The sequence below is a fragment of the Colossoma macropomum genome, unplaced genomic scaffold (genome assembly GCF_904425465.1).
Source record: "Colossoma macropomum unplaced genomic scaffold, Colossoma_macropomum, whole genome shotgun sequence".
Lineage (NCBI taxonomy): Eukaryota > Metazoa > Chordata > Actinopteri > Characiformes > Serrasalmidae > Colossoma > Colossoma macropomum.
The window spans coordinates 22,996,245-23,023,168 of NW_023494809.1; the positions used below are offsets into that span (position 1 = coordinate 22,996,245).

Sequence of the window (26,924 nt, forward strand, 5' to 3'; positions counted from 1 at the left end):
TTCCAGCCTTGCCACACTGATGCGACTCAGTGGGCTCCACTTGACCTCCCTGCTTCCGAGGGGCCCTCCAGTCCCAGCTGACGAGACCCCCTCCCCCCCAAAAAAAAACTCCTTAGTGAACCCCACCGCTGAACACCTCCAGAACCTCTTTCCAATCAGTGCTTGTTCCTTTGATCTCTATAGCGCTCCTCCTCCCCGCAATCAACGTTGGACATAGATGGAATGTGTTAGCATGTTAGCATAAGCTCTCTCATGCTGCAGAACAAGTGATTACTCCAGGCTCTGAGCTATCCTGATAAGCAGCCGTGCAGCGTGAGGTGTTCTGTATTATTTCTTGGCTGTGCCTCTGTGTTGGGCAGGCCCCGTGCCCAGTGCCACGCTGCCTCCACGTCAGCCAGGAGAACCCTCAGGTTGCATTGCTGCCAGAACACTGTCAGGACTCTGTGGGGTGGCATCGCTTGTAATGAGTGTCTGAGCCTGTGCCCCGACAGAGCCCCACATGCTGCCACTGCGCTGTTAGCAGCTTAAAAAAGGCAGAATTCTTTTCACTAATCTGCCGAGCTTGACGGTAAACACAGTAGAACTGCAGTAGACCAAAGAAATTCGGCCTGGCGCATGCTCTAAACGGAGTTGCTCAAGCAGCTCTGGTATAATAAACTACCAGCAGGCTCTAATGACTGACAGGACTGATGACTGGCATCGTGAGAGGGGTCGTACAGGGTCATCGCCGGACGCTACGCTAGTACTGTTGTTAATGACTTCCCTTTGAGTGATAATTGATCAGCTTCATTACCATATTAACTCTGTAATCCTATGTCACTAGAGGAAGGCCCTGCTGTAATTAATGCTGGGTTTGATTTTGGAAATAATGAACTAATTAGACTAATTAAAATCAATAGAGGTGCCAATACAAGGTTAGGCATCAGCTCCGCCGTCTCTATCTGTGCTTAGCCGGAATCACCAGCTCAGTGGTAAAGGAACCTAATGCTGATTTATGGCCGCTTGACGGTCGTTAGTTGGAATAAATTGCTCGTAGGAGCTAAGACAGCATTATTCAAGTGCAAGATACTAAGTGCATTGTAAGGTCAGCAATAAGGGCAAACTTACATATGTAGTTGAATGCCCTTGTAAACCCCAGTTAATATATCAGGTCCGAATAGCGGAGGATGTTGTACAGTATCTCTGAATGCACACTTGCAGCAGTAGGGCCTTTTGCTCCTTAAGAATCTATGTAAAGAAATAGCTGGAGATTAGCTGCGCTGGAAACCCATTTGGCACTCCGCTGCCTACATTTTCAGGTGCTTTAAATAACAGCAAATTACAAAGCTCTTTTGATGTTATTGGAAAAAGCATGTTTCGGATTATTAAAGACTCGACCGAAATAAGGTCACAAACAACATGTTTAGACCAACTCAGATAAAGAGATGAATAATTGCTCTTTCGTAAGATATTTTTCTCTTTGATTGTCATGGGCTTTTCATTATACTTGCTACCATTTTTAGAACAGTACCTCTTTTGTACTTCCCTTTGTGATTATGATCACCTCAGTTCTCAAAAAGAATGCACATCATTATGAAAAATTATTCATAATTTAAGAAACATTGGAGCAGAGTTAAAAATGATTCGAATGCTACCCTCTGAGCTCAGTTTTTGCATTAATCTAAGGTGTCAGTCAGCCTTGATGGGCCATTTCCAGACAGACGGGCTGACGTATTTTTCTGTTGGCTGCTGCTGGCCTGAACGCTGATGCCTTTTCCCGCTCCTCGTTATATTTCTCCCCTATTTCAGCCATATTAATGTTCGAAATGGTCCTGAAAAGTAATTTGTGTGATGCGACATCCATGTTTTGCCCCGTTATATATCAGTACAACCTTACTTGGCTGTGTTGGGTTTTCCTCTCCGTAGGGCAGTTGACCATTACTTTAATAGTATTTTTTTTTCTCCGCTGGCTTTAATGATTGAGTACTGTTTGTGCCAGCTTTTGCCATTCCTCTAACAAATTAGTTTACTGTGGTCATAACCTTCAAAAAGCTCATTACCATAAATTGCACGGCTTTTCATAAAGGCTGAGAGCTGCATTGACGGATCACAAATGGGACCTTACTCTGGACACTCAGACCTGCTAGTAAATTAGGACCTCCATTTCCTACACGTTTCTTAATCAGCTAATGTTTTTTATTCACATTATTAATTTTCCCCATTTTCAGATTTATCTGAATTGTTAAAGCCATGCACATTTTTGTATGGGGTCTTATAGTCATGGGGCTTTGTCATGCCCTTAAAGGTAACAGGAGCATGTGCTTATGAAATTGCATCTGCAGTGTCTTTAATCACTCTGTAGACAATAAAGGAGCAGCTTTCTTTTTTTCTTGGTTTTTAAATCTCAGTAGGCACCTCATGATTCAGTTCAGTTAAATTTCTTCCCCCATATTTGTCCATCTTCACAAATAGGACATTTGAATGTACCATTGTAAGCAGCCTACATGTGGTGCACTTGTTACACCTATAGGCCTACGTCTTGGTTTCACCGTCTAATAGGTTTACACAAAAAAATACACTATTCGTGTATTTACGATTCGTAATTAATCCTTTGTCAATTTCCTTTGTCAAATTGTATTAAGGTGACCTTATTTTGGTTTTCAGTAAAAGTCACAAGGAGCACGAGGACAGCACGGGGCAGTCTGTTGAAAGCAAATGTCAATATGAAAGCAGAGCCAAATCCCAGACATTTTAGACAATTTAGAAACCCCGGCTAGATGCGTTTTTTTAGGTCCCAAAAAAGAGGACGTATGGTCATCCTAAATTGTATACAACATAGGCTATAGTGTTTATTTTCCGTAAGAAATGTTATACTGATAAAAATGTTATGCATAAGCCTATGTAAAAGTCACGTTTTGAAGTTTTGTGCATTGATGCCAAATCTTTAAAGAGCCAGTCGTGCTGCATATAAGAATCAGTTAGAGTGTATTTGAAGGAATGTCCCTCTAGCGTTAAAAACTACATGTAGGGTATTGGTTAAATATGCACTATGGGTCATTTTTCCAAATCTAGATTAAACTTAAGGCTACAGTAAAAAGAATTTACAACGGTGATTCTATGCTGACACTGAAGTTTAGTCTAAGAATAAGGTGAATCCGTGTCTGGGAAACCGATCCTGCATGTGCACGAGGTTGTTCACACCTGCTCATCCAAAATTTCTTCTGAAATAAAGGGTATTAATTAAGAATTCGGGCCCCCTTTGCTGCAGTTACAGCCTCTACTTTTCTGGGAAAGATTTACACTAGATCTTGGAACATTCTTCTGAGGTCAGGTGTATTATCAGCAACAGTCTTATCAGTCTTATGTTTGAAGTGGGAGAATTTAACATAATAACACAGAGCTTGTGAACCAAGCTCAATTAGAAACAACCAAACACGTGCGGTGTACGTGACAACGCATCCACAACTAACTGGTAGTCGGACTCCCATGTTCAAGCCTCAATGCAGAAAAGGTGGATAGTCTGGACTTCATGGCCAAAATGACAGGCCAGAATAATCACAGTTACAATATCAATCAAAAAAATTTCCCCAAATCGTTCAGCCCTAGTTCTATATCTCAAACACCACTTTAACTCATCCTAAAGGCATTGCGTGGAGCTCATAACTACAGAGAACATAGTTCCACTGCTTCACAGCCCAATGCTGGTGTGCTTTTTACCCCTCTAGCTCTTGCTTGGCATTGGGTATGGGGACCTTAGGCTCATGTGCTGCTGCTTCAGAGTGTCCCATATTCTATTGGCAATGTCTTTCTAAAAAGATTATACAAGCTGTGTATGCACAGTTGAACAACCGCGTCAACAGTGGATCGGCAGTCTAATTCACTAAATAGAAGGTTTAAATATTCACATAATGTGTGCTAGTAGAATGCATTTGCTTCTATGCTACAACAATTGGGTTCAAAAGTATATTTTTTATCTGCAAAATTGCAAAAACAAAATGTATTGTGTCTTTTCTATTTTGAGAATGGGAAGCCTTCAGCTGCCCTTTGCTTGCCTGTTTTTGATACAGTCCTACTTTAGTTACTTTGGAAATATTAACAGTAGATTAAAGTCAAATACTGCTAAATAATGACCTTTGAAAAGCATGTTTTTAATGAAATTATGCTGTTATGTGTAATTCAGAAAGAATATTAAAGAACAAATGCTTGTTTTGAAGCACATTCTGCAGTTTCTCCGCAGGTTCGAAAACAGAGGTTGTATGGAATTTAATTTCGGTTATTGTCTCTCCACGGTGGCCGGCTAGATTTTCTGTTTCAATCGGAGCACATAATGGGCGGCTCACGAACCTGCTGATCACCCTTCCGTTTAGTCTTTTAAGCAAGTGTTTCACGGCTCTGGCCCCCAGCCTGCTTTTATTGTTTCTCTCTCGCAGTTTAATTCCCCTCAGTGCATGCTGCTCCGGCTACCTCAGCTCACTACTCTCAACACTAATATCAATTGTGCACCTTCAGTGAGCAAGCTTTTCCTGCAGCTTAGCCGCTCTGCTTAATTAGCCTCTCTCTCTCTCCCTCTCTTACACGCACGCAGTCGTCGAAACATGAACGCACGTACACCGAGCTGTACCTGCAGCAGCCCTGGCCTGTTTTCTATTGATCCGCTTGTGTGAAATTGTGATAAGTGTTCACTTTTATCTTTCTCCATTCTGTTTATGAAATGTGAAATACATATGAAAAGGGGGCTTGGAGAGGTTTCAGCACATGATTGCTTGAATAGTGTTTTTCCTTCAGAGTTGTTAACGGGGGGTAGGCATCCATCAGTATTTTTCCGTCTCCACTGACTTGTGTTTGTTGACCTAAAAAGCAGTCGAGCGCTAGAGCAAAATAATAGCAAAGAGACCCCTTATCTCTGGATCATGCATAAAATATTACATGGGCTTTAATGGATGCATCCTGGTTCCTATTCCCTTCCAATTGTGCCCCGAGTCCATGTCCATATTTGCTGCCTAATGCATGTGATGGCTGAGGTAGTTTACGGATCTGGCAGCTATTAAAAGCTAGTTTTGGCCGGGTCTTCTAGAACCAGAGCAGGGAGGAGAGGCCAGTCAAGCACTGCTGAAACAGGTCAGGAGAAAAAAATAGACCTGACGGCACAGGGACTTGACCTGTGAGTAATTAACATCCACATTGATTTCCTTTTTCCCCCAGAGTGACCTCTGTCGCCGCACCCCTCCAAACACACACATACACACACACACACACACACACACACACACGTGCCCATATTTCAGTCCGCGCTCACAGCCCCATATTTCACTCCAACACACGCTTTCCCCATATTTCACCAGCACGTCCAGCCTCAAATCCCCAACTCTCCAAAGACAACACCAGGCAAGGCAAGGGAAGACTAATTAGATGTAGCATGGGCTGACCATGTTAGCTGGGGGTATGTTTTATACAGTGAATTTATTTCTATGAAGTCTGTCTTTGCTTTCCTATCTTTCAAACCTTTGAGTGTTTGGTCAGTGACTGTATTATTTCTACAAAACCTCTAAACATATTTTAGATTAATAGAATATAAACTGTATTTATAGTTTTATCCTCCTGTTTTAATGTGTACAGTATTGTGTGAAAGTCTTAAGCACACTATTTAAAACCATTCATCTAGGGAATAAGTTTGTGCTTGTTGAAACACCATATGACATTAGAATAAATGCAAATAAATGTAAATACAGTAAAAAGTAATGAGTTTGTTTTTAAAAAAGTAGTTGTGAACTAGTTTGAAAAACAAAATTTCATTCCAGATGTCTCCTCGAAGCCCCCAGCCATCGCATGGATTCATTCGATTCCATCACCAGCACACTTGATTTAACATAGCGAAGCACTGAGTAGCCAATCCAGATATTTGCTGATAATTTCTTTGATGATAAGTTGGGAAATTAACAAAAAAACATTAACATAAAATCACTACTACTACAGGTTTGTTGTCCATTGGGGAATGTTGGTGAGCAATCATTGCCCCAAACTTTGAGCTTTGCATTCTCAAGGTACTGGATTGGTTTCAGAAATTTCACACTCAGTTTGTTTCTACGTTAATAAGTTAATAATTAAGTTTCCACCTACATTAAGCCCAGAATTTCTTGGAACAATGGTTGTCCCAAGGCTTTCTCATTACTAGATCATGTCTGACCTAGTCACCATGACAAGTGTCGAAGGTCTACTAGAGGTGTTTAAAGCCCCCCCAGTATTGGGCTGTGGAGCGGTGGAACTGTGTTCTTTGAAGTTGTGGAGCACCGTCCCCTTTGGGATGAGTTGGAGTGGTGTTTGTGATCCAGAACTAATCATCCAACGTCAATACCTGACCTCACTAATGCTTTTGTAACTGAATGCAATCAAACCCTTACAGCAATGTTCCAACATTAGTGGAAGGCATTCTCGGGACAGTAGAGGCTGTTTCTGCAGCAAAGGGGAAACAATATAATGAATGGAAGAATTACAAAAGCTCCTACAAAACAATATTATTGAGATACCACTGGGTTGTTATCCACTATGCAGTCCAACCATTCCTAACAGTGACACCACTACCAGAAGACTTACCAGAAGGAAAAGCACCATCTTATGGACTATAAAAGCAATGTCTTTTGGTATTCTTGTAAATTTGGTAAAATATTAATTAAATAACATTTTAAACACAAAATATCACAATACGGTGTTGTTTGCACTTTTTTCTCCCAACCTTTTGAAGAGGACCTCAAACTAGGGGTACATTCCAAATCAGAAAGTGAACTTCGGGTAAACCACAAATCAAAGGCTGTGGCACACTCCAGATTTAGATAAAGAGAGATGAGTTCGGGCGGCTGCCTCAAAAGGCACCATTCATCACTGTGGAGCATGTCAGGGGTTGCGTCAAAGTTTTGATTAAATCCCAGAGATGAAAATGATGCAAAAGCAAATGTAATTATCCTAATTATATTTCATGAAATCATCTCTTATTAATCCTGTGAGTGTTTTTATTTGTCTGCTGTGCGTTTGCTCAGGAAGAGTAATTTAAGTCTGCTGATCATAGTCGCCCATTGGCATTTTGATAGGAACGTGTTATTTTAAATGAACAATAAAGCTTTTGTCTGCTTGTCTGTGGTGGTTGTACTAGGTCACGGGGGTTACCTTACAGACAGTGCCATTGGAGAGGACCACTGACCGCTCAGCTTGCAGGGCTCAGTCACCGTAAGTATAGTCCTGTTTCCTTACTAAGATATCAGCTTAGTTAGTTCACTTTGACTGTTTTATAGTTTAGGGTCAACTCTTTAAAAAGGGGTTCTTCAAGTGTTCTTTAGTAAAGGTAATGTTATAAAGAACCATGACAAAGATGGTTCAAAGAACCATTTTTGTGCTCAAACAGTTCTTTGTGGTTCAGAAAATGGTGCTTTTTATGTTTGTCATTCTAATTATACTACAGTTGCCTTCACAAGATTATGATTGCCATTTATTACATCCTGTATTACATATTATTATTATTATTATTATTATTGTGTACAATATTCATAATGTGCAACTTCTTTAGAGAATCTTAATAATATTACTCTATCTAGCACTAAAAAAGAGTTTGCTGTTGTTATAGGATGCATATGAGAAGAACCTTCTTTTGGTACTATGTAGAACACTTTTAATTGTTAATACTTGTATATGTCACCGAAATGGGTTCTGCTGTTGTTACATGTTATAGAATATTGCTATAGAACCTTTTACGAATTGTTGGAACCAAAAAGGAGGTCCACTATTGTTACAAATCTTAGAACCTCTTTAAATATCTTTTTAAAAGTGGTTCTGTGTGGCAACAAAATGATTTTGCTATTGCATAGAACCTTCTTTTGGTGCACAGTAGAACCCTACTTGATCGTGTGTTGATCAGTTTACACGCTGCATATGTTAAAAAGAGGAATATTATTGCAGCATAATCATCTTTATTTGCTCAGCCATTTTTCCCTCTATTTCAGCTTCTTACTGCACATCGCCTTCCCCTCACCCACCTGGAGAAAGTTAAATTTCCCCCTGTTCTCATTTGTACTTCATTTGAAGTTCTCCTTGTGTAACATTTCACCTTTAGTTCTCATTAGCATTTTTAGGGAAACTTTTCAGAACTTTTTTCCCTCACAAGCCAAGCGGCTTCTCCAGGAGCAATAGCGGCGCTTAAGCGCGAGGATAAAATGTCTCCCAGTTCACCCGAGGGACAGGCAAGCTCCTGGGGAAGCGAGCGCGTTCAAAGAGGAAGGTGTTGTGCCAGGGGGGGTGGCTGTGCCAGAGCGAGCGCCACGCTGCCGAGCCTGTGTGTCCTGTGGTTATACTCTCACAGCCGGCTCCGGGAACAGATACAGCACTTTTTTAAAAAAAAGAAATAAATAAATAAAAATAATAATAATAACACTGGCATCAAATCATGTAAATATGAAATGTAGGCAGCATCCTGCCACCAGCGTCAACATTAAAAGGAACAGATTGAAATGATCCTCAGGGGTAGTATCACCGTGGTAGGTGATGGAATTTCACTCCTTCATCTGTTTTCTCATTTTTTTTCTATTTGCTTTGTTTATCTGCACATTTATTTATATATTTACGCAAGCTGGAATAAGTCAAAATAAGGAGCGGTGATTTATTGATGTCAAGTTCCGTTATTTTACTCTCCGATGACTTCTCGCCGTTTTTACACTTTTCATAATCTCCAGCTGAGCTTATGCCGTTATGTAAACTAGTACTGTTTTTTTTTAATCTTGGAGCTGTAGAATTACACTGACTTTACAAGGAAGAACTTCTCTGTATGTCATTATTTGACCTTTCACTGTAATAATCTTGCAAGATTATTCCTATAAATTAATTCCCAGTGCAGAGACACAGCTCAAGCCGGACTGATGGAGATGCAGCCTGAGTTGGAATGATAGAAATAAATCTGTCTTTTATGTGCGAGAAGTTAGTGCATTATTGCTTGTGAAAGTGAGAAATTTCACTTTCAAGAGGCTCTGCTTTGTGGGCGGACGCAACTTTTCTATTGACTTTTCCAGGTTCTGGTCGTCTGTTATTAGAGAAGCAAACAGATCAATATACTACACTGTGGCCAAAGTGCAGACAGAAGCGCTCCAGCCCACTGTCGCTAGCACTTCCACCAATCATCTCTCCTCTGGCACGTCCTCGCCAGCCGTCCTGTATTTGCATTGCAGATCTGTGGAGCGAGTTGCACAACAGTTGTTTTTCACTCATTAGTCACATAAATCAAACTAGAGCGGTACCACAAATGTACCACTGTAGTATCACTAGATACAAAACAGTATTGTTTGATGTCTCAATCGATTACTGTACACATTAACATAATGTCATAAGTCACATATCGCTGTTGTTGGAAGAAAACCTTGTGTAACCTTTTACATTTTTCAGTTTTTGACATAATTTAAAAAAGCCTGTTACCTGTTACATTGTGTGTAAATTTCAAGTTTCATTGTCTTACATTAAAAGTAAAGTAGGTTTATTCCTTCTCCTGTAAAGTTAACATTTTGCATTTTGGAGATACAGCTTTTTTTTTTTCCCGACAACAATAATATGTTCTACACTGCAATACCATGCAAAGGTCAGAGACCACACTTCATTTATAAAAATTTCCAGTCAAAACAGCCATTTAGTAAGTAAAAGTTGTTTATTTTGCATGAGATTTTTCTAAGAAGATAAATATAATATAAACCCGTTGCATAAGGAAGGAGTAAGTCAACAGAAACAGAGAAAATAGGACTCCCAACAACAATGCAGGACCTGATAAACCACCAAAACTGTCACCTTCAGATAAACAGCACTGAATCAAATCTAGCTGTACTCGTTCTTCAGATCTGAAAAAATCCACAAGTGTTTCTGTCCATCCTACCACTGTGAGAAGACAACTTAACACCATGCGTCTGAAAGGATGTGTAGCTGTTAAGAAGCCCTTACTAAAAAACAAAAGGAGACGGACAAAAAACAAGAAACATTGCAAATCAAATAGAAGCTGCTGCTGTTCTCAGAACACTGGACTGGGATTACTTGGATCTTGTGAAACAAAAAATGCCACCAGCTTCAAGAAGCCCTTACTGAGAATAAAAGAACATTTGCAGATTAAACAAGAAACGGCTGGTGTTTTCAGAACAATGGACTGACCGCCCCAGAGTCCAGACCTCAACATTATTAAATGTGTTTGGGTTACTTGGTTTCTGAGGAGTAGAAAATGCAACCAACTTCTAAGACTGAACTTCAGATGTATAGAAAAACATCCCTGCAAATTTATTTGAAAAAATGAAACCAGGTCTTTTGAAAAGAGTGGAACATGTAAGAAAGGCAGAGGGTGGACACAGTAAGTACTAAAATAACTGTTATTATTTAGATGTTGAGGTTTCTGTTAAGTATATAGTGCTGTGCAAAAGTCTTGGGTACCTTAGCAAATTAAATAAAACTGTTTATTTTGGCAGTCAGTGTGTTTTTGCCTTAAAAACACGATATGCCATTAGAATAAATGCAAGTAAATAAATAAATACAGTCAAAAGAAGCCATTTTTAAGTGATATTTTAGGCTTGTTTGAAGAACAAAGTTTGGTTCCAGATTTCTCTTGGACGCCCGTAGACATTGCATTGATTTGTTCAAATCCACCACAAGCACACCTTATTTAACATAGTGAAGTAATGCTAGGCCAAACTAGGTATTGGATGATAGCTACAGTTATTACTGGGTTTCTTTGTGGAGAGGTCAGGAAAACACATCAACATCACTACTTCCTGTGTTAATGTTATTTATAAATATTCTAATCCTAGTGCTTTTTGAGCAAATAAATGCTTACTGCCCAGATAAATAGCTTTTTAAACAGATTTTCTCAGATGCCTAAAATTTTGGCGCAATACTGAATGTTTTCTGCTTTTTCCCTGATGCTGAAAAATGAATAAATTGTGCTTAATGGCTGCTTTGACTGGAAATGAAACAAATGAAGGATGGGCTTTTGTGCAGTACAGTACTTCTAAAATCATTTTCATCTTTTTTTTTTTTCTTTGAAAGATGAATCCATTGCAGTAACGAGTTTGTGTTTGTTTAAAAGTGCCCATGCGGTCACATCTGGTTTATGTTTTCTTGCCCCGGGTGTCTCTAGGGTCGTTTTCATTGCATGCCAGGCCGAGCTGTCCTTATGTTTTGATCAAAAGCAACAGATCCTATTGCAAGGAAATGCTGCTGCTGATGTAGTGAGTGAACAGTGAGCACCTCCTCCCCAGCCAGCACCCCCGTAACCCCCCTGCTCTGCCTCTCAAGTCCTCCCCAGCTGGAAAGTTTTGACATCTGCTGGTTTGGGCCGCGGCAGAGCAGCTGTCAGCAGCGGGGAAGCCTCATTCAGCAGCAGTTGGCGGGATGGCTGGGTGCCAGCTTGTACCATCTGTGCGCCTGACATTTCCTTCTAATTAACAGAAGGGTTAATTGTTCTGGCAGGCTCAAATGTAGTGTCTAACATTACCCAGGAGAGAACGCACACAAGTGGCAGAGTGGCAAGGTGCCGGGACGGCGCGGTTAATGCCGCCTGCCACCGCCATCACATGACGGTTAACAGTTGCCGATTGGTTAGCCAGCAATAAGGCTGAGGTGTTTTCCAACCCACCCCTCACTGATGAATTATGCCAAGCTGCTGTAATGATGTAGAAAGAATTGGGTTTGGAGAGGCAAAGACCACTGCCTAGGGGCAATTGGGAGGGAACAATTTGCATGTTATTACTGCATATTCATAACTAATTGTGTTAGGCTTTGCTAATAGAGCAGAATGACAGTATGAAAAATTGAGAAGCCGTTTTTATAGCCAACAAAGCACACCACCGCTTTCTCGCCATGTCTCCGACACCAGGCGCCGAATGATCATTAAGACACTTAGTTGCTAAATATAACAGGTTGTATCATCTGTCAGCCTGACATAATGTAATTTATTAAGTGGTCTAATTTTATCTTAGTCTATGCAAGCCATTTTTTTTTAACTCCACTTTATAGCACAGCACGTTGGAACCGAAATGTTGTGAAATTGTGTTTCAACAACATATTAAACTTTAACGTGAAAATTGGACACAGGAATTACGACACACTTGTTTAAAAAAAATAAGAAGAATGCTGGAAAAATGAAAGCAAATAATGGCAAATCTAAGGTTTGATGGCTGAGATATCAGAAGATGATCTGAGCTGTTACAGGCTCGCAGTCGTCTCGGAAAATAGCCGTCCAAAACCGCTGTGAGCTATTGTATAATCTTTTTGGCCCGCGTGTGCGAGTTGTGATAGATGTAAGCATATGCATGTCATGATGAATGATTAATTGCATATCATGTTGGCATCAGAGGCGGCGTGACCGCCGATGTGCTGACATGTTGAGGCTGTGTGGTGTATTGTACGCGCGCACACGCATGCACTGTACTGATGGGCTAAATGGATGCCCTCTGGGTGTGGGAGTCAATTTGCACGCCTCCCTTGGCCCCTGCATCGCATTGACTGGCTGTCAGGGCCGTGCGCTGAGAAGGATCCAGGCCCCAGAGTAAAGAGACAGGAGCCTTTTACCCAGCATGGGAGAACTCGGAACAATCCGCTAGTGGAGCAGGCTCCTTTTGTCCCAGAGAGGAAATGGGGCTCAAATTGACTGCAGTTAGTTACCATTCAGAGACCTCTTTTCTATTCACTGTGCTTTCAATTCCAGCTCCTCAACTTCAGAAGATACCCCCCGCACATGTCACATGATGGATATTTGGGAATGGGTGCCAAAGTACTCAAATATATCATATAATTGCTCCTAAATTAAACAAATCGGCGCTTTTGTCGAAATTGGCCGAAAGAACTGGCGCGGGAAAAGATCTGCCAGTAAAGTGTTTTGGTAATGTGTGTAATTTCTGCGCTGCAAACTTTTTCATAAAGCAGGGTGGAAAATTTGCAGACTTTGAATAGGTTTCTCTCCCTGTCCGTGCTTTGTTTAACTTGTGCGCTTTGAGCGAGTCTTGTACTTTTGTGAATCCTCAGGTGTTCTTTCACTCTTTCTCTCACTTTCTCTCTCCCTCTCTCGCTTTTTTGCTTCATGATGTTCGGGGCGTCGTTTCCGCATCCCCCAGTGTTTCGTATCTGATCTCTCTGCCTCCCTCACACGTCAGTTTATCTCTTTTCACTTCAGATGGCTCAGGACGACAGCTGGGGAAAAAGAGGTGTTCACACGCGTGCTGGCGTTTTCTATAAAGCTAACATTTGCATATCTAAATATAAGGGATGGTAGATTAGTTTTTTTTTTATTTAATTTATTTTTTTTTGCAGCTGAACATTAAGCAGGCAGTATTTATGGGTTGTGGCTGGGATATCAGTTTGCGGAGTGGTTGATAGCATGGCGCTTGACAGCTGTCGCTAGCAGCTCAGCAGCGCTCGTCAGGAAGCCGCCAATGCCTGCCTGCACTGTCAGAGAAGTTTAGTGTTTTGCGGTGCTGTGCCGGAGTGGCTGGGGGAGCCGAGCCTGGGTGCACTGTGTGTGTGTGTGTGTGTGTGTGTGAGAGGAGTTCAGGGCTTCCTCACCCTTCAACTAACACTCTGTCACTTCAAGGCCCTGCTCCCGTTGGCCTACCCCTCTGGATCTCCTGTCCAAAACCTGCCAAAAACTCAGCTCTAGCTCCCGCCACTCGCCTGCTTATCACTGCTGATGAGCGCCGAGCACTGTACGTGTTTTCTGTGTGGGTGAGAGAATCTGTCCTGTTTTATTGTTTCTGACCACATGCTCCACACTAGAGGACACACGCCACACGCACACATGAAATACAGTCAGCACCCCTGCTTATATTTTGGCCTGTTTAAATACTATGTCTGTATAAATGCATTGATGCATCAGTTACATTGATTTTGGAAACTCATAATCAATTGTGATTTATAATATTCAATGTATGTACTTTTTTTTGCCAAAAATAAAGTTGTTGGGCCGAAATAGTTTCTCTTTATAACAGAAGTGAAAAAAATCTTTGGAAACTTAATTTTAATATGCAAATGTGAAATGCTAAAAGCAAATAATTGAATTCAGAGGTTTTGATAGTAAATTTTAAATCTCTGCTTTGTCTCTTTCAACTTACAGCATGGCAGAAACAATAAATATTGTGACTTGTTATGTATCACAAAAACTTTTTGAAGTATTGTTATATTACATTTTGCCATTTTGGCCAGCTCTATATGCTTTTGTTACTTTATATGCTTTAATAACTTACACAGTGTCGATAAAATATTGCAATCTATTCACCAAAAGATAATTTTAGATGTTCTATTCAATATTTCAAGAGTTCTGAGAAATAGAACTTATTAAATGATAATATACTGTAACTGTCTTTGTCAAGTTATCTGCCTTGAGATGAGATCTTTACTTTTGAAATATGAAGAATCCTGGATACTTATTTTATTTTTATTAAGATTGTCAATGTTGTACAGCTTTCTCGATCATTTTAGAATACTTCTCTGCTCATCATTCTGGATCTAACATGTTTTAATTTCTACATTTATACCTATTTATTCATTCACTTTTATTTATTTACTTCATCTCATGTACTACAAATTATTTGACAGCTTTGAAGTTGTACAGAACTAGCATGTTGAAATAATTTTATATGTGTGTGTGTGTGTGTGTGTGTGTATATATATATATATATATATATATATATATATCTCTGCAACCAAACTGGTTTTCTATTATTCATTATATTGATTCCAAACCTCTGAACAGTGATTCCAATTGTACTGTACAGTAATGTTATTTTTCTATGAAGTGCTTTTTTCCATTATTAATTATTATTATTAATTTTAGACCATTTTTATGAAATATTCACACAATGTGATGGGCAGAGGGCCTTTTCAAACTGTGTAAAATAACAAAACAATAACAAATAACAACAAAAGAGAGTATTTACAAGGTTTTTATATGACAAAAATGAAAAAGAAGCATTTGTTTTTGTGTTTATTCTATTCTATTATATTCTTTCAGTCATATTTGTATATTCAGTACAGAAATATTTACTAGTTATATTAAAATCAAATTGAATCAGGGTGAAATTTGAGATGTCGTGATGCACCGAATCGTTTCTTAAAGAACTGTAATCAAATGAATCCTTGCAAGGTCACAGATTTACACCTCTATTAAATATAGATGTAAATGTACCCGGGCTCGCCTTTGAGCGAGTGCACTTTATCATACCGGTGCATCAGCTGCCATATGTCCTTATTTATCTATGCACCATATGTTTGTGTAGAACCTGTCAGAGCTGCTCCAGGTGTGTGGCTGAACAGTGTCTTCCCCGGAGAGTGACAGAGTGACAATAATGATGCAGCTTGGAGACACAGAGGCCACACAGAATTAGCCTAGTAAAGAATGCTCCACTTGCTGCATAGTAATTGTGGCACTCACTGGGGGGGTTCTGGGGAGAAAAGAAAAAGAAAGAAAGAAACTATACAAAGTATACAATGCAGATAGGGAGGTTCATTAAGACTTTCTCATTAGAGGCCCATCACTCCTGAAGCTTCAATAAAGCCACGGAGGTGCCATTAGGAATAGAATAGTGTCTGGAGCAATTTCGCCAAGCCTCGCACAAGGACAGCTAATGGTTTCTTACAAGGGGTCTCAGACAAATTATCCGCAGCTTCTCAGAGGTATGTATATATATATATATATATATATATATATATATATATATAATATAATATTCCTTTTTTGTGTTTGATTTAGTCCCACTTAATATTCATTTCAGGCTTGTTTTTTTGAGTTTGAGTTTTGATCTATCTATGTTCAAGTGCATATCTGTTTTGTACATGTTTGGTTTTGGAATCTGGGTGCTGTGTTTTTGCCTTAACGTGCGTTTGAAATCCGCAGGGGCTGCAGGTTGTGCTTAATATTCTCCGTGGCCTCCCCCTTGCAGGCAGAAGCCAGGGGACCTTATGAAGGCTCAGGTGGAGGATCTGCGGAATCAGCTGAAGGCCAAGAACGGGATTATTCAAAGTCTGCAAGAGGAAATTAAGACGCTTTTGTTCCACAGTGCCCAGAAGAAGAATGAGGTACAGCATCTCCAGACTACCGTTTTTTTAAACCCCCCTCTCCTCTTTTTTTTCCCCCTCTCGATTAAATGGAAGCAGGGTTTTAGGTGCAGTAGACACGATATTGCTTGCTGCGTGTGCCCTAAGCTTTGCATGTGTTGTGTATTAAACAATGCTCCCTGCATGTGACGAATTGCAAACATTGTGTGCCCTGAAGGTTTAAAATGGTATTTGAGCTGAAGTGTTTTTTGTTTTTTTTTTCTTTTCTTTCTTTTCTTTTTTTTTTTTACTGCTTCCAACACCTCCTTATGAAGTGTCACCAAATTAAAACCCACTGCTGTTTTATTGTCTGTGGCTTGCACATTTACAAATTGATGGTTACGGTAAAAGCTTGTGTAAACGGTGTTTTCCAGCATGATATTCTTAACATATCACTATGGAAAATCAGTGTCAATTATTGTGCTATTATGTTACGAATCTCAGCTTCTAAAAAAATTGGGACAGTATGTGAAATGCTAAAAAAAAATTTTAGTCAATTCTCTGTGATCTGTGTAACATTGAAAACACAAAAATTAATATTTGATGTTTTACCTTATGAACTTTATTGATTTATTTATTTATTTTTGTAAATATACAAGTTCCAAGTGTGATGCCTATGTTTACCCTTTAACAACACTCAATAATTGTTTGGGGACTGAAGACATCTGAAAAGGGAGTTTTCTTCACGGATGTAAAAGATAGCCATGTCATACACCCCCCATCGACAGACCTTTTTGAACTTTATGTTGGTAAAAATCTATCCTTTTCTTTTTGGCCCAGAGAATGCAATGTCCATTATCTGAAAGATTGACTGGTCAGACCCCAGTACACGTTCCACCATTCATGAGTCTGTTTCGGATGAGCTTGAGCCCAGAGACGTTGGCAGCGTTTCTGGATGTTGTTGACATATGACTTCCACTGTGGATAGTACAGTCTTAACTTGCATTTGTGGATGCAGTGTTAAATAATGATTATTCAAAAGGATTTGTCAAAGTGTTCCTGAACCCATGTGTTTTTTAATGCAGTGCCGTCTGAGGGATCAAAGGTCCCTTGCCCGTTACGCTGGCATCAAATTTAGGAATTGTCTGGGTTCCCTTTTGCACTGTAGAGGGTGAAATATGTTAAATCGCCATAATCTCTTATTGAAGAATGTTGTTCTTAAAACAGTTGAATTATACAGTGATACAGTTTTTGGCATGGTGGCATGTCCTGACCCATCCTTGCTTATGGGCCTTTGCCTTACTTCTTTTATACCCAAACATCTGATTTACTTGCATCAGCTGTTTCAAATATGTTTGATCATTTCACAATGTTCCTAGTGTCAAATTGCTCTGTCCCAACTTTTTTGGAATGCGTATCAGGCATCAATTTCAGAATGGCCGTAGACTAGCAAAAAACAGTGAAGTTGACAAGATGAGACATTACATATCTTGTATTTGTATTGTTTTTGTTTAAATACAGGTCAAATTGGATTTGCAAATCACTGCTTGTGAGCTGGTTTAGTTTAAATGACAATAATCTTTTTCTTTCAGTTTTTCTTCCAGTTTACTTCTCTTGAAAACCATGATGCAACAAAATAAAAACTTTTAGTATCCAAAAGTTTAGTTTAAAACCTTCTACCAGTTCATGCCTCTAGAAAATAAGGTAGTATAGATTTTTTTTTCCCCACTCTGAAAACTGACAGAAAAACACATTGTCAGTTTGTGCAATTGCTCGTAGCTCAAATGCGCTGTGCTGTGTTTTCTCGCAGTTGTTGGAGAAGAAGGAAGCCATGCTGCTGCTGCGGAAGCCAGAGCTGGAGACGGCTCAGATCACCAGCGGAGATGTCATCGGCAAACCACGCTCTGTGCTTTGGGTAGCGCACCAGGAAGCAGTAGCCTCTGATGGAGAGGTGAGCGCTGAACGAAGGTTTTCCATATCGATATGTTAGTTCCTCAGGAGCAGCGGCTCAGAATCTGCCAGCTTTCCATCATTATCAGTCAGCTCTAATTTCACCACACATTCACATGGTCCGTCCACCTCTTTTAAAGAGCTGTTGTAATCAGACAAATGGCCAGACATTATGATCTCACCCTGCCCTGAGCACACAGACGTGCTGATCGATGTCGCCTACATGACTGATGAGAATATTTCTGTTTAATTTGTCTGTGTGGATGTGTGTTGTAACAGGGCAGGAGGGTTGTGGAGGTGCCAGCTGAGGTTGGAAACCCAAAAGAGGAGCGAGCACACAAACCCAGCGAGCAGGTGAGTAAGAGCAGACATCATGTTCTCTGCTCTTTTATGTAGCACAGTATTACACCCAATGAACAATGAAAAAATCAGTGCATTGAATCTACTTGTGCTGATATAATACAGTACAGTGCAAAAGTCTGAGACCACCCTTCATTTATTTGATTTCTAGTCAAAATGGCCATTATATACAAACCATTCATTTTTCAGGAGAGATTTCTGAGGAGATTAGATGTAAGATATTCCACTTGCATAAGAAAGAGGAAAGGAAAATAAGTGAAAAAATTAGGAGTTTTGAAATTCTGATTCCTAACAACTGTGCAAGACCTGGAAAACTGCCAAACCTGTCACTATACTTAAGGCTTTTCTCTGAAGAGATTGGAGAAAATCAAGCTCCGCTCTTGCTTCAGATCAGAAAACATCCACAGGTGTTTCTGTCCATCCTTCCACTGTGAGAAGACAACTCAGCGCTATGGGTCTGAAAGGATGTGTAGCTGTGAAGAAGCCCTTACTGAGAAAAAAAGAACATTTGCAAATTAAACAAAGAAACTGCTGGTGTTTTCAGAACAATGGACTGACTACTCCAGGGTCCAGACCTCAACATCACTGTGTTTGGGATTACTTGGATTGTGAGATGCAGAAAATGCAACTGACTTCTAGGACTGAACTTTGGAGATGTGGAAAAATATCCCTGCAGATTTCTTTAAAAAAACTGACAGGCTCCTGAAAAGGATAGAAGCTGTAATGAAGGACACACTAAATACTGAAAAACCTAGTATTTATTTGTTAAGGCTTCTGTGTTTTGTTTTGATTTTTTAAATATGTGTTCTGCTTCTGAGGCTAAAAAATTTACTTAATGGCCTTTTTGACTGGAAATGAAATACATTCAGTTGTTTTTCTCTCCTTTTTTTAAAATAAGAGTTGATGTAATATGTCGATATTGTTCAAAACATACCTTTCACTCCCCAGTCCTTATAGTTCATATATGAAAATTAAACCGTAAAACGCCCAGATGAACAATTAACACTGAAGTTACAAGGAGTGTCTTGGCCTGGACTGCTTTTAGACTGAGGCCCGATACATGGCAGCCAGTTAGAACAGAGGTAATTTACATATATCAGTCTTATAGGCACAGTTGTGAAAACATCCTGTTTAATTCTAAGAGATAAAGAGAGGTTAGATGGTCATGTGAAAATGATTAATGACTTTTTTAATGCATAAACCCACACCAAAGTTAAAAGTGGACATCAGTAAAATGAAATATGTCAGGAAAATATAGGATATGGACCCTTTAATCTACAAGTGATGTAAATAAATTCAGTGTATCACTCTTGTTTCACTCATTCTACGCTATGTGACTAAAAGTAGAAATGGCTGTTCACAGATGCACTCAGAGTATGTGATAAATTCACTGTAGGGTCACTGAGTTGCCGCTTAAGTGGAGAATAACCCTTTTCTGATGGTCGTACACTATACATCTTTTACGTAGGCAACATATCCTTTATCCATGGACACGACACCAGGCGCTGAGATGGTGTTACGTTCATTAAAACAGTATGATGAGACATTAATGGGGCCGTCAAGGCGGTGTTATTGTCAGTCCAGTGTGAAGCCGTGTTCTAAGTAGCTTTTACAGATGCAGCTCAGCAGTAGGCAGCCTAAGCAGGGAGATCAGGTTTATGATACAAGCATCACCTGCAGAGCATCAACGGGATATTAAGGAGCCTCCTCTCGCTCTAATTCTATTTCAGTGCTCTACCTCTGACGCATAGTCCTTAATTGAGGCTGGATTTATCTCTGTATTTTCAAAGGCCAACAGATAAACATTTTAATGTTGCCTCTGGACGATAATGATGGCAGAAGAAATGGAATAATGGAGGTGTATAATAGAACTGCATCCTTTATGCAACTTCCTCTGACCTCATCCGTAGGACCACTTCTGGCATTAGGTATTATGCACTTAGTGGACGCACATGGACCCAACAGATAGAGGTGCTCATTAGGTCTGATGCTTCATCATGTTCTATTTAGGGTTTTTCTGTTTAGTTTTTTTTTTTTCTCTGGTTTCTTGTTGAACTGTTAGGAGTCTAGAGTCACTTTACTGAGCTATTTAAATGTAATTACACATTACATGATCAATGACACAGTTGCACAGAACTGATATTTACATTCACTTTGCTAGGGCCGCAACTATTTTTGTTGCTCCATTTGTGTCGTTTAATTTTTTTTTTTTACGTAATTTGTAAATGTCAGCTGCTATTTACACTGTGTTCAAATTTCATGATGAACAGAGCAATAGAGGTGCTACAAAATCACTTACATTAACTTACCCTGAAAGTTAAGAATGCTTAATTGTTCTCCTGTAAAGTTTCTTATTTGAAGATTCAAGGTTTTGTTCCAACAGCGATGAAATATGTGATATTCAATAAACTTGGTTAAAATATTAAAAATGGTAAACAAACAAATTAGAATAACCAGCACTTCATCACTTGTGTGAAACCATGCACTTTTGTGGGGAAACCAACTTTTGTTTTTTTTGTTTGGTCACTAGTATTGTGCATTTGCCAGCTCTGTGATTTAACCCTTGTGTGGTGTTGGGGTCTGTGGGACCCATTTTCAATGTATACCAAAAGAAAAAATGATGTGAATTATTATTATTTCAACCTCAGATTCCTTGGCCTTTTCTCATTTTCTGTGAAGAACATATAAAGTAACTCATTTTCAGTGCCTTCTCACTGTTCACCCCCCACACATTTGTATTACATATGTGGTGTTGGGGTGAACCTGTGGGGAATAAAAGTGTGGAGGTGCTGTGTCCCTTCACTCTGTTCTCCTTCTACATGGCCTGCTGTTAGTGTGTGTGTGTCTGTGTGTGTCTGTGTGTATGTGTTTGTATATGTGTGTGTGTGAGGGTGGACGACCTGGACAGGCTGCTTACTGGCTACAGCTGCTGTGTTATTTTTGAAAGTAAATGAGAGCGTGCGTGCTAGCCAGCTGACCGGAGCAGTAGGAAAACTTATTCTATCACACAGATTGCACGTTAAAGCCTAGGTGGATATGCCTTATAAACCTTGGTCACTCCCCATTCTCTGACCAGAGGTTACCAAAGAACTTTTAATTTTTTTCAAGATGATGGTTAGGAAGACACTGTTTCCTCTGCTCCTATGCACTGCTTATAACTGTCACATTGAGAGAGCACTGGCTGCCAGTGTTGCCAGATTGGGAAGGATCCCCCAGATTAGCATTTTTATGCAACTTACTGTGAAAGTTATTGTATATCAGTGATATCTTCGGAGTCCATGGCTACCAAAATGTTGCTTTTTTCATCACTGGCAGTCCCTGAATCTTCATTTTGGTTGTGTTTAATAGAGAGTAGAGTCAAGAATCTGTTACAGTAGTTTAATACATCAGTGCCTTAATGTCACTGTCACATTGCAACAGTGTCATTTAGTCGAGTAGATTCATTGTATGCAGACTGTCTTCTTTAGTAACTGTGTAGTAATTTCCCTTTACAAAATGGGTTGATTGGAGGAGAATGAACATAGAAATGAAGACATTAGACATCCAGTCTCCTCATTCACTGAATTTTGCCTCAACCTCATTTTTTCCTCATATTAAGTCCTTACGGTAAGGCACATTAGGCGCTTCTGTAAAGTACACCGTTGAATAGTGCAGAGGTGAGCGTAACTGCTGAGCTTCGTATTCGAATAGCAGTTATGTCATTTGCCAACGGGATCAGAAGTGCTTGAGAAGGCAGTTGACCACGTTCTCATTAGGAGGGAAAGATGACAGAATCTTTCTCTCTTTCTCTCCTATTAGACTGTAACATGGACAGTAGGAATGCTGACAAACTTCACATGGGTCTTGATGAGAGTGTGTGTGTCTTTTTATTTTTATATATATATATATATATATATATATATATATATATATATATATGTAGACTTGGTGTGAAAATATAAGAAAACTGAAAACCATGATTCAGAACAAAAGAAAAATGCTGCTTGCCATTTTCCCTGTGTACCGTTTGCAGGCGGCTAGCAAAACAGGGCTGTAGTTTCAGATCACGGAGTGAAGTTCTCATGCATATGGGAAGGAAAAACAAACAATAAATTCTCCCTGTTGAGTTCATGGCCATTATCGCTAATAAAATGATAAGTGGTACCAGCCCTAGTGATAAGTCCAAAAATAAAGAACCACAAATAGCCTTGACCCTGAGACAAATTAAACCCGGATCCTCCCACTATTGAAGGAGTTAAACATAACCTCAAGCAACTTTAATAATTCTTATAAGCTCAATGAAATATGTAACTTGTCATCTATTGATTTATCTAATAAAAGGCATAGTAACATTTGAAATTATGTTGATAATTATTACAATAATAATATTTTTTGAGTATATTGAGATGATGTTTTTGTTTGGAAGCTATAAATTTGAGTTCACCCCTTTTATTCAAAGCTATGCATATAACACCCCTATATGCAAAGCCTTGCATTGAACAATGTCCAGATGGACAGAATGGTCCTGATTATTTTGGAGGTTTTTGACAAAAGCTGCATTTATTTATTTAGTTTAAATGAAAGAGTAAAACCATTTTTTATTACTGAGGTTAATGTTGGGGTTAGGTTTAGGGTTAAATTGCATGTAGGTACTTTTAGGTACTTTGTTTAATATATCGCTGTTGTCGGAACAAAACCTCATATCTCCAAAATGGTAACTTTACAGGAGAAGGAAAAAACCTGCTTTACTTTTAATGCAAGTCAATGGAGCCAGACTTTTAACCAAGTCATTTTGGGCCATTTCTTTTAGTCCATTCATCATGAAATTTACATACAATATAAAGGGGAGCAGGTATTTTCAAATTACCGGTCAAAAACTGGTTTTCTTCCGACAGCAGCGATATGAATAAATAATACATAAAGGAAATACTGTTACATATACCTTAGACCTGCTGACTGTAGGTACAGTACTGTGCAAAAGTCAGAGAAAACTCTTCATTCATTTAATTACCAATCAAAGCAGTCATTACATACAGGTTATTCATTTTTCAGCATCAGGAAAGACAGCAGAGAACATGACACTGAATATATAATCTGATTTTTGAGGATTTATTGTGAAAATCTAGCTATAAATTTGAGCTCACCCGTTTATTCAAAGCCCTGCCTATAGATGTAGATCTTTGTACACTGATATGAATGTGTATATTGATTCTAAATGAAAACTAAGGTTAGTTCAGCTTTGAATGTTGCCTGTTCTTTCAGTACTCAGCTTGTAGCAAGGTCTGTTTATAACTAACACCCAACCTGTTGTGTCCCACAACCTAAATCCACATTTTTTTCTTACTGCTGTCCTTAAGTCACTGTATAGCATGATATTTTAGAAATGTTACTGTGTCAGACGTAGCATTTCATCCCGGACTTCAGCCCTGCGTTATTTTGCGAGAGATTGAGCCCTGACTCTTAACTGAATGGTGCACCAGATTTGCCTCATCTGTTAATACTAATAGGGTCAACACTTTGAATGGATGAGTTTTATTCCCCATGTGTCCTTGAATGCCAATAAAACTTTAAAAATGCATTAAAAACAAATTTGAGCGCCACAGGGTTCAAACCAATTGCATGCCTTGCTCGGCAACAGTCCCTGGTGGTACTTCTGCATTTTATGATGGCCCTGCTTTCACTCTGAGTGCGTTTCTCATATGAAGAAGGTGATATTTCCCCACTTATTGTATGCAGGCTATGAAAAATTAAGCAGAGCCAAAACAAACAAACTGTGCAGCCTGCTGCGGCGGTCTTTGTCTGAATCCCGAGCTGAGATCATGTCTGATTATGCCTGTACAGCTTGGCCGAATTGTTCAAATTAATCACAAAAGTATTGATTCGAAAGCGGTAGAAGCGCGATCTGTCTGCATATTAATATGAATGCCTTGTCTTGTCCCCCATGTTTAATTTCTTTATATCTTCATAATTGATTAATGTTCCTTTGTGAAGAGGGATGAATAATTTATAAGTCCAATAGCCTTCGGCTAATGAGAAAATGCTTAATTTTAGCGAACGAGGCTGTGTGTTATGAGGATCGCAGTCGCCATTGCTGTTGATACATTAAACGTATCCACTCCAACGGCCCAGCAAAGTAAGACCTGAACAGGCAGTTGCTGGCGTGGGGATAATTATGCTAAAATGGAATAATGATAATGAAAGATTGAAGAGATCTTGTTGAGAGAAAGCACCTGATTGTTAGCATCTGTTTTATGGAATTGATGAATGCGTGTTAATTTCCCCCCCACTCACTGCCAGTCTGGCTCATTGAGCCTTATTGAGCACGTGCCAGCTACAAAATGGAGCAAATTGAATAAACAGCACTTATCCTTAACAAGGAACGTAATTAAATATGCAAATAACTGCAATAATATCATTAACCTCGGCAGTGCGTCAGGGACTCTCGAATATGTTCATATTTGAGCCGGGCCTACAAGTGTCTGGATCAAAGGAGCTGGCGCTGTCTACGCTCGTTGGAGATTTGCCAACAAGATGTCACACGTCTGTCTCTGCTTTTATTTCTGCATTTAAATGACTCTCTATTGTATCAGCGGTTTGAGGGCCTATTAATGAAGTGTGAACATCCACGTTATACTTGAATATCAATGCAGATACAGATGCAAGAACTAGATATTATCAGCCAGCCTAGATTTTCATGTATTTCTTATCAGGGCATTATCTGTACGCCCATCGAATTATCCAAGCACCTGGTTTGCTTTGTGGGTGTGTGCGTATATGTGTGTGTTTGTTTTTGTGGTTTTTAGGGCAAAAAATGTCCCTGATCAGAGCTAAATTACAGACAAAATGGTCCTGATTTTATTAGGGGCTTTTGACAAAAGCTACATTTATTTATTTAGTTTAATTGAAACAGCAAAACCATTTCTTTTTTATTACTGAAGAACAACAGAGAACATTGCACAGAAGCCTCAACAGCTAATATATAATTAATTTTTTTTAGGATTTAGTTTATGCACCCTTTATCTTCACTTCAGCTTCCATTCTTTTCAGGAGACTTGCTTTCCGTTTTTTGAAGAAATCTGTATGGATAGTTTTCCACACCTCCAAAGTGCAGTCTTAAGAGTTTGATTGTATTTTCGGCTTCTCACGATCCAAGTAATACTAAACACATTTAATCGTGTTGATGTCTGGACTTCAGACTTTGGGTCGTTGAGAACACCAGCAGTTTCTTTGTTTCATTTGCAAATTGCTGTTCTTTTTTGTCTATTTCCTTTTTCCGGTAAGGGCTTCTTGACAGCTACACATCCTTTCAGACTAGCATTGAGCCTTTGAACAGTGGAAGGATGGACAGAAACACCTGTGGATTTAAGTGCTGTTTATCTGATGGCGACAGTTTTGGTGGTCTACCAGATCTTACATGCTTGTTCCCATTTTCTCTTTCTTTTAATAATTTTTTTATCTCCAGTTATATGTATCTTGCTGTTGGACCAAAACCTTGTCTCTCCAAAAGGTATCTTCATAGGAAAAGAGGAAATGTTCTCAACTTTGGAAGTTAACATAGAAAAGATTTACTAAAAGTAATTTTGGACCATTTCCTTTGGTCCATTCATCTTGAAAATTTGAAACAATATATACAGTAGCTGGTGATTTCAAATTATATCAAAAAATGAAAAATGAAATGAAACATCAAAAAAATTGATGTTTTGTCCCAACAGTGACAGTAGATATATGTATAATGGAGCATAGAATTATTACATGTAAATACTCACATATCGCTGTTGTTGGGGAAAAAAAATCTCCATTTTGTCGTTTTTCAGTTTTTGACATAATTTGAAATTACCTCTCCTCCTTTACATTGTATGTATATCATGATGAATGGACTAGAAGAAATGACATAAAATGACTTGGAAAAAGTCTGGTTCCATTGACTTACATTAAAAGTAAAGTAGTTTTTTTCCTTCTCCTGTAAAGTTATCAGTTTGGATATACAAGGTTTTCTTCCAACAAAACAGTATGTATAATATATGTAGGTGCGTATGTGACCCAAGGTCCTCATATTGTATGAAAACAAACCCGCGCGTGTGCTTTCTCTCCTTCTCTCGGGGACGCAGCAGTGAGGTACCACTTGGCTTCTAATTACTCCTTAATGTGGCATATTGTGATAATCTTCCTGCCGCTCAGAGGGCTTTACCCACAATTTCTGTCACAATGCCAACCTCAGCTGGCAGTGCCACCCTGCACACTCCACTCTGCTTTGCTCTGCTGCGCACAGCGCTCCTCTCCTCTCGCTCTCTCCTGCCAGGATGCTGAGAGAGGGATGCAGATGCCCTCTTAAGAGCCACAAGAAGAGCCTCTCTTGTGTTTGCTAAGAGCTCTAATGCGCGCAACAGGGAGAGCTAATTTGTATTTGCATCTAAATAGAGGCCTTAATTCTCATCAAGCACAGACGGGGTTGAACAAGCATTGTGTCTCTCTATAGGGGCAAACCTCTGTGGCAAAGATTTCAGTAATATATTTATCTCATTAAGGAGCGGCAGAATGTCACCGTGACATTCGGAAGCCGGTGCGCCAGCTGCTGTTCGCAATGGCGACAGACTTTGCAGTCCTCATTTTCCATGTCTTCCACTAGC

At 39.4% G+C, this 26,924-nt stretch overlaps 1 protein-coding gene across 4 annotated transcripts in view; it reads left to right on the forward strand.

Moving 5' to 3' along the window:
* Window positions 1–26,924, forward strand: part of LOC118799218 (trichohyalin-like) — a 182,888-nt gene that overhangs the window by 4,813 nt on the left and 151,151 nt on the right. For 3 of the 4 annotated variants that reach the window (XM_036558957.1, XM_036558959.1, XM_036558958.1), the window contains exons 4-7: window positions 7,124–7,197; window positions 15,915–16,050; window positions 17,819–17,959; window positions 18,238–18,312. In XM_036558957.1, coding sequence (XP_036414850.1) covers window positions 7,124–7,197; window positions 15,915–16,050; window positions 17,819–17,959; window positions 18,238–18,312 — 426 coding nt within the window. Of the gene's footprint in view, window positions 1–5,260; window positions 5,420–7,123; window positions 7,198–15,914; window positions 16,051–17,818; window positions 17,960–18,237; window positions 18,313–26,924 lie in introns of those variants that run through there. The other variant, XM_036558960.1, reaches the window with a different exon arrangement.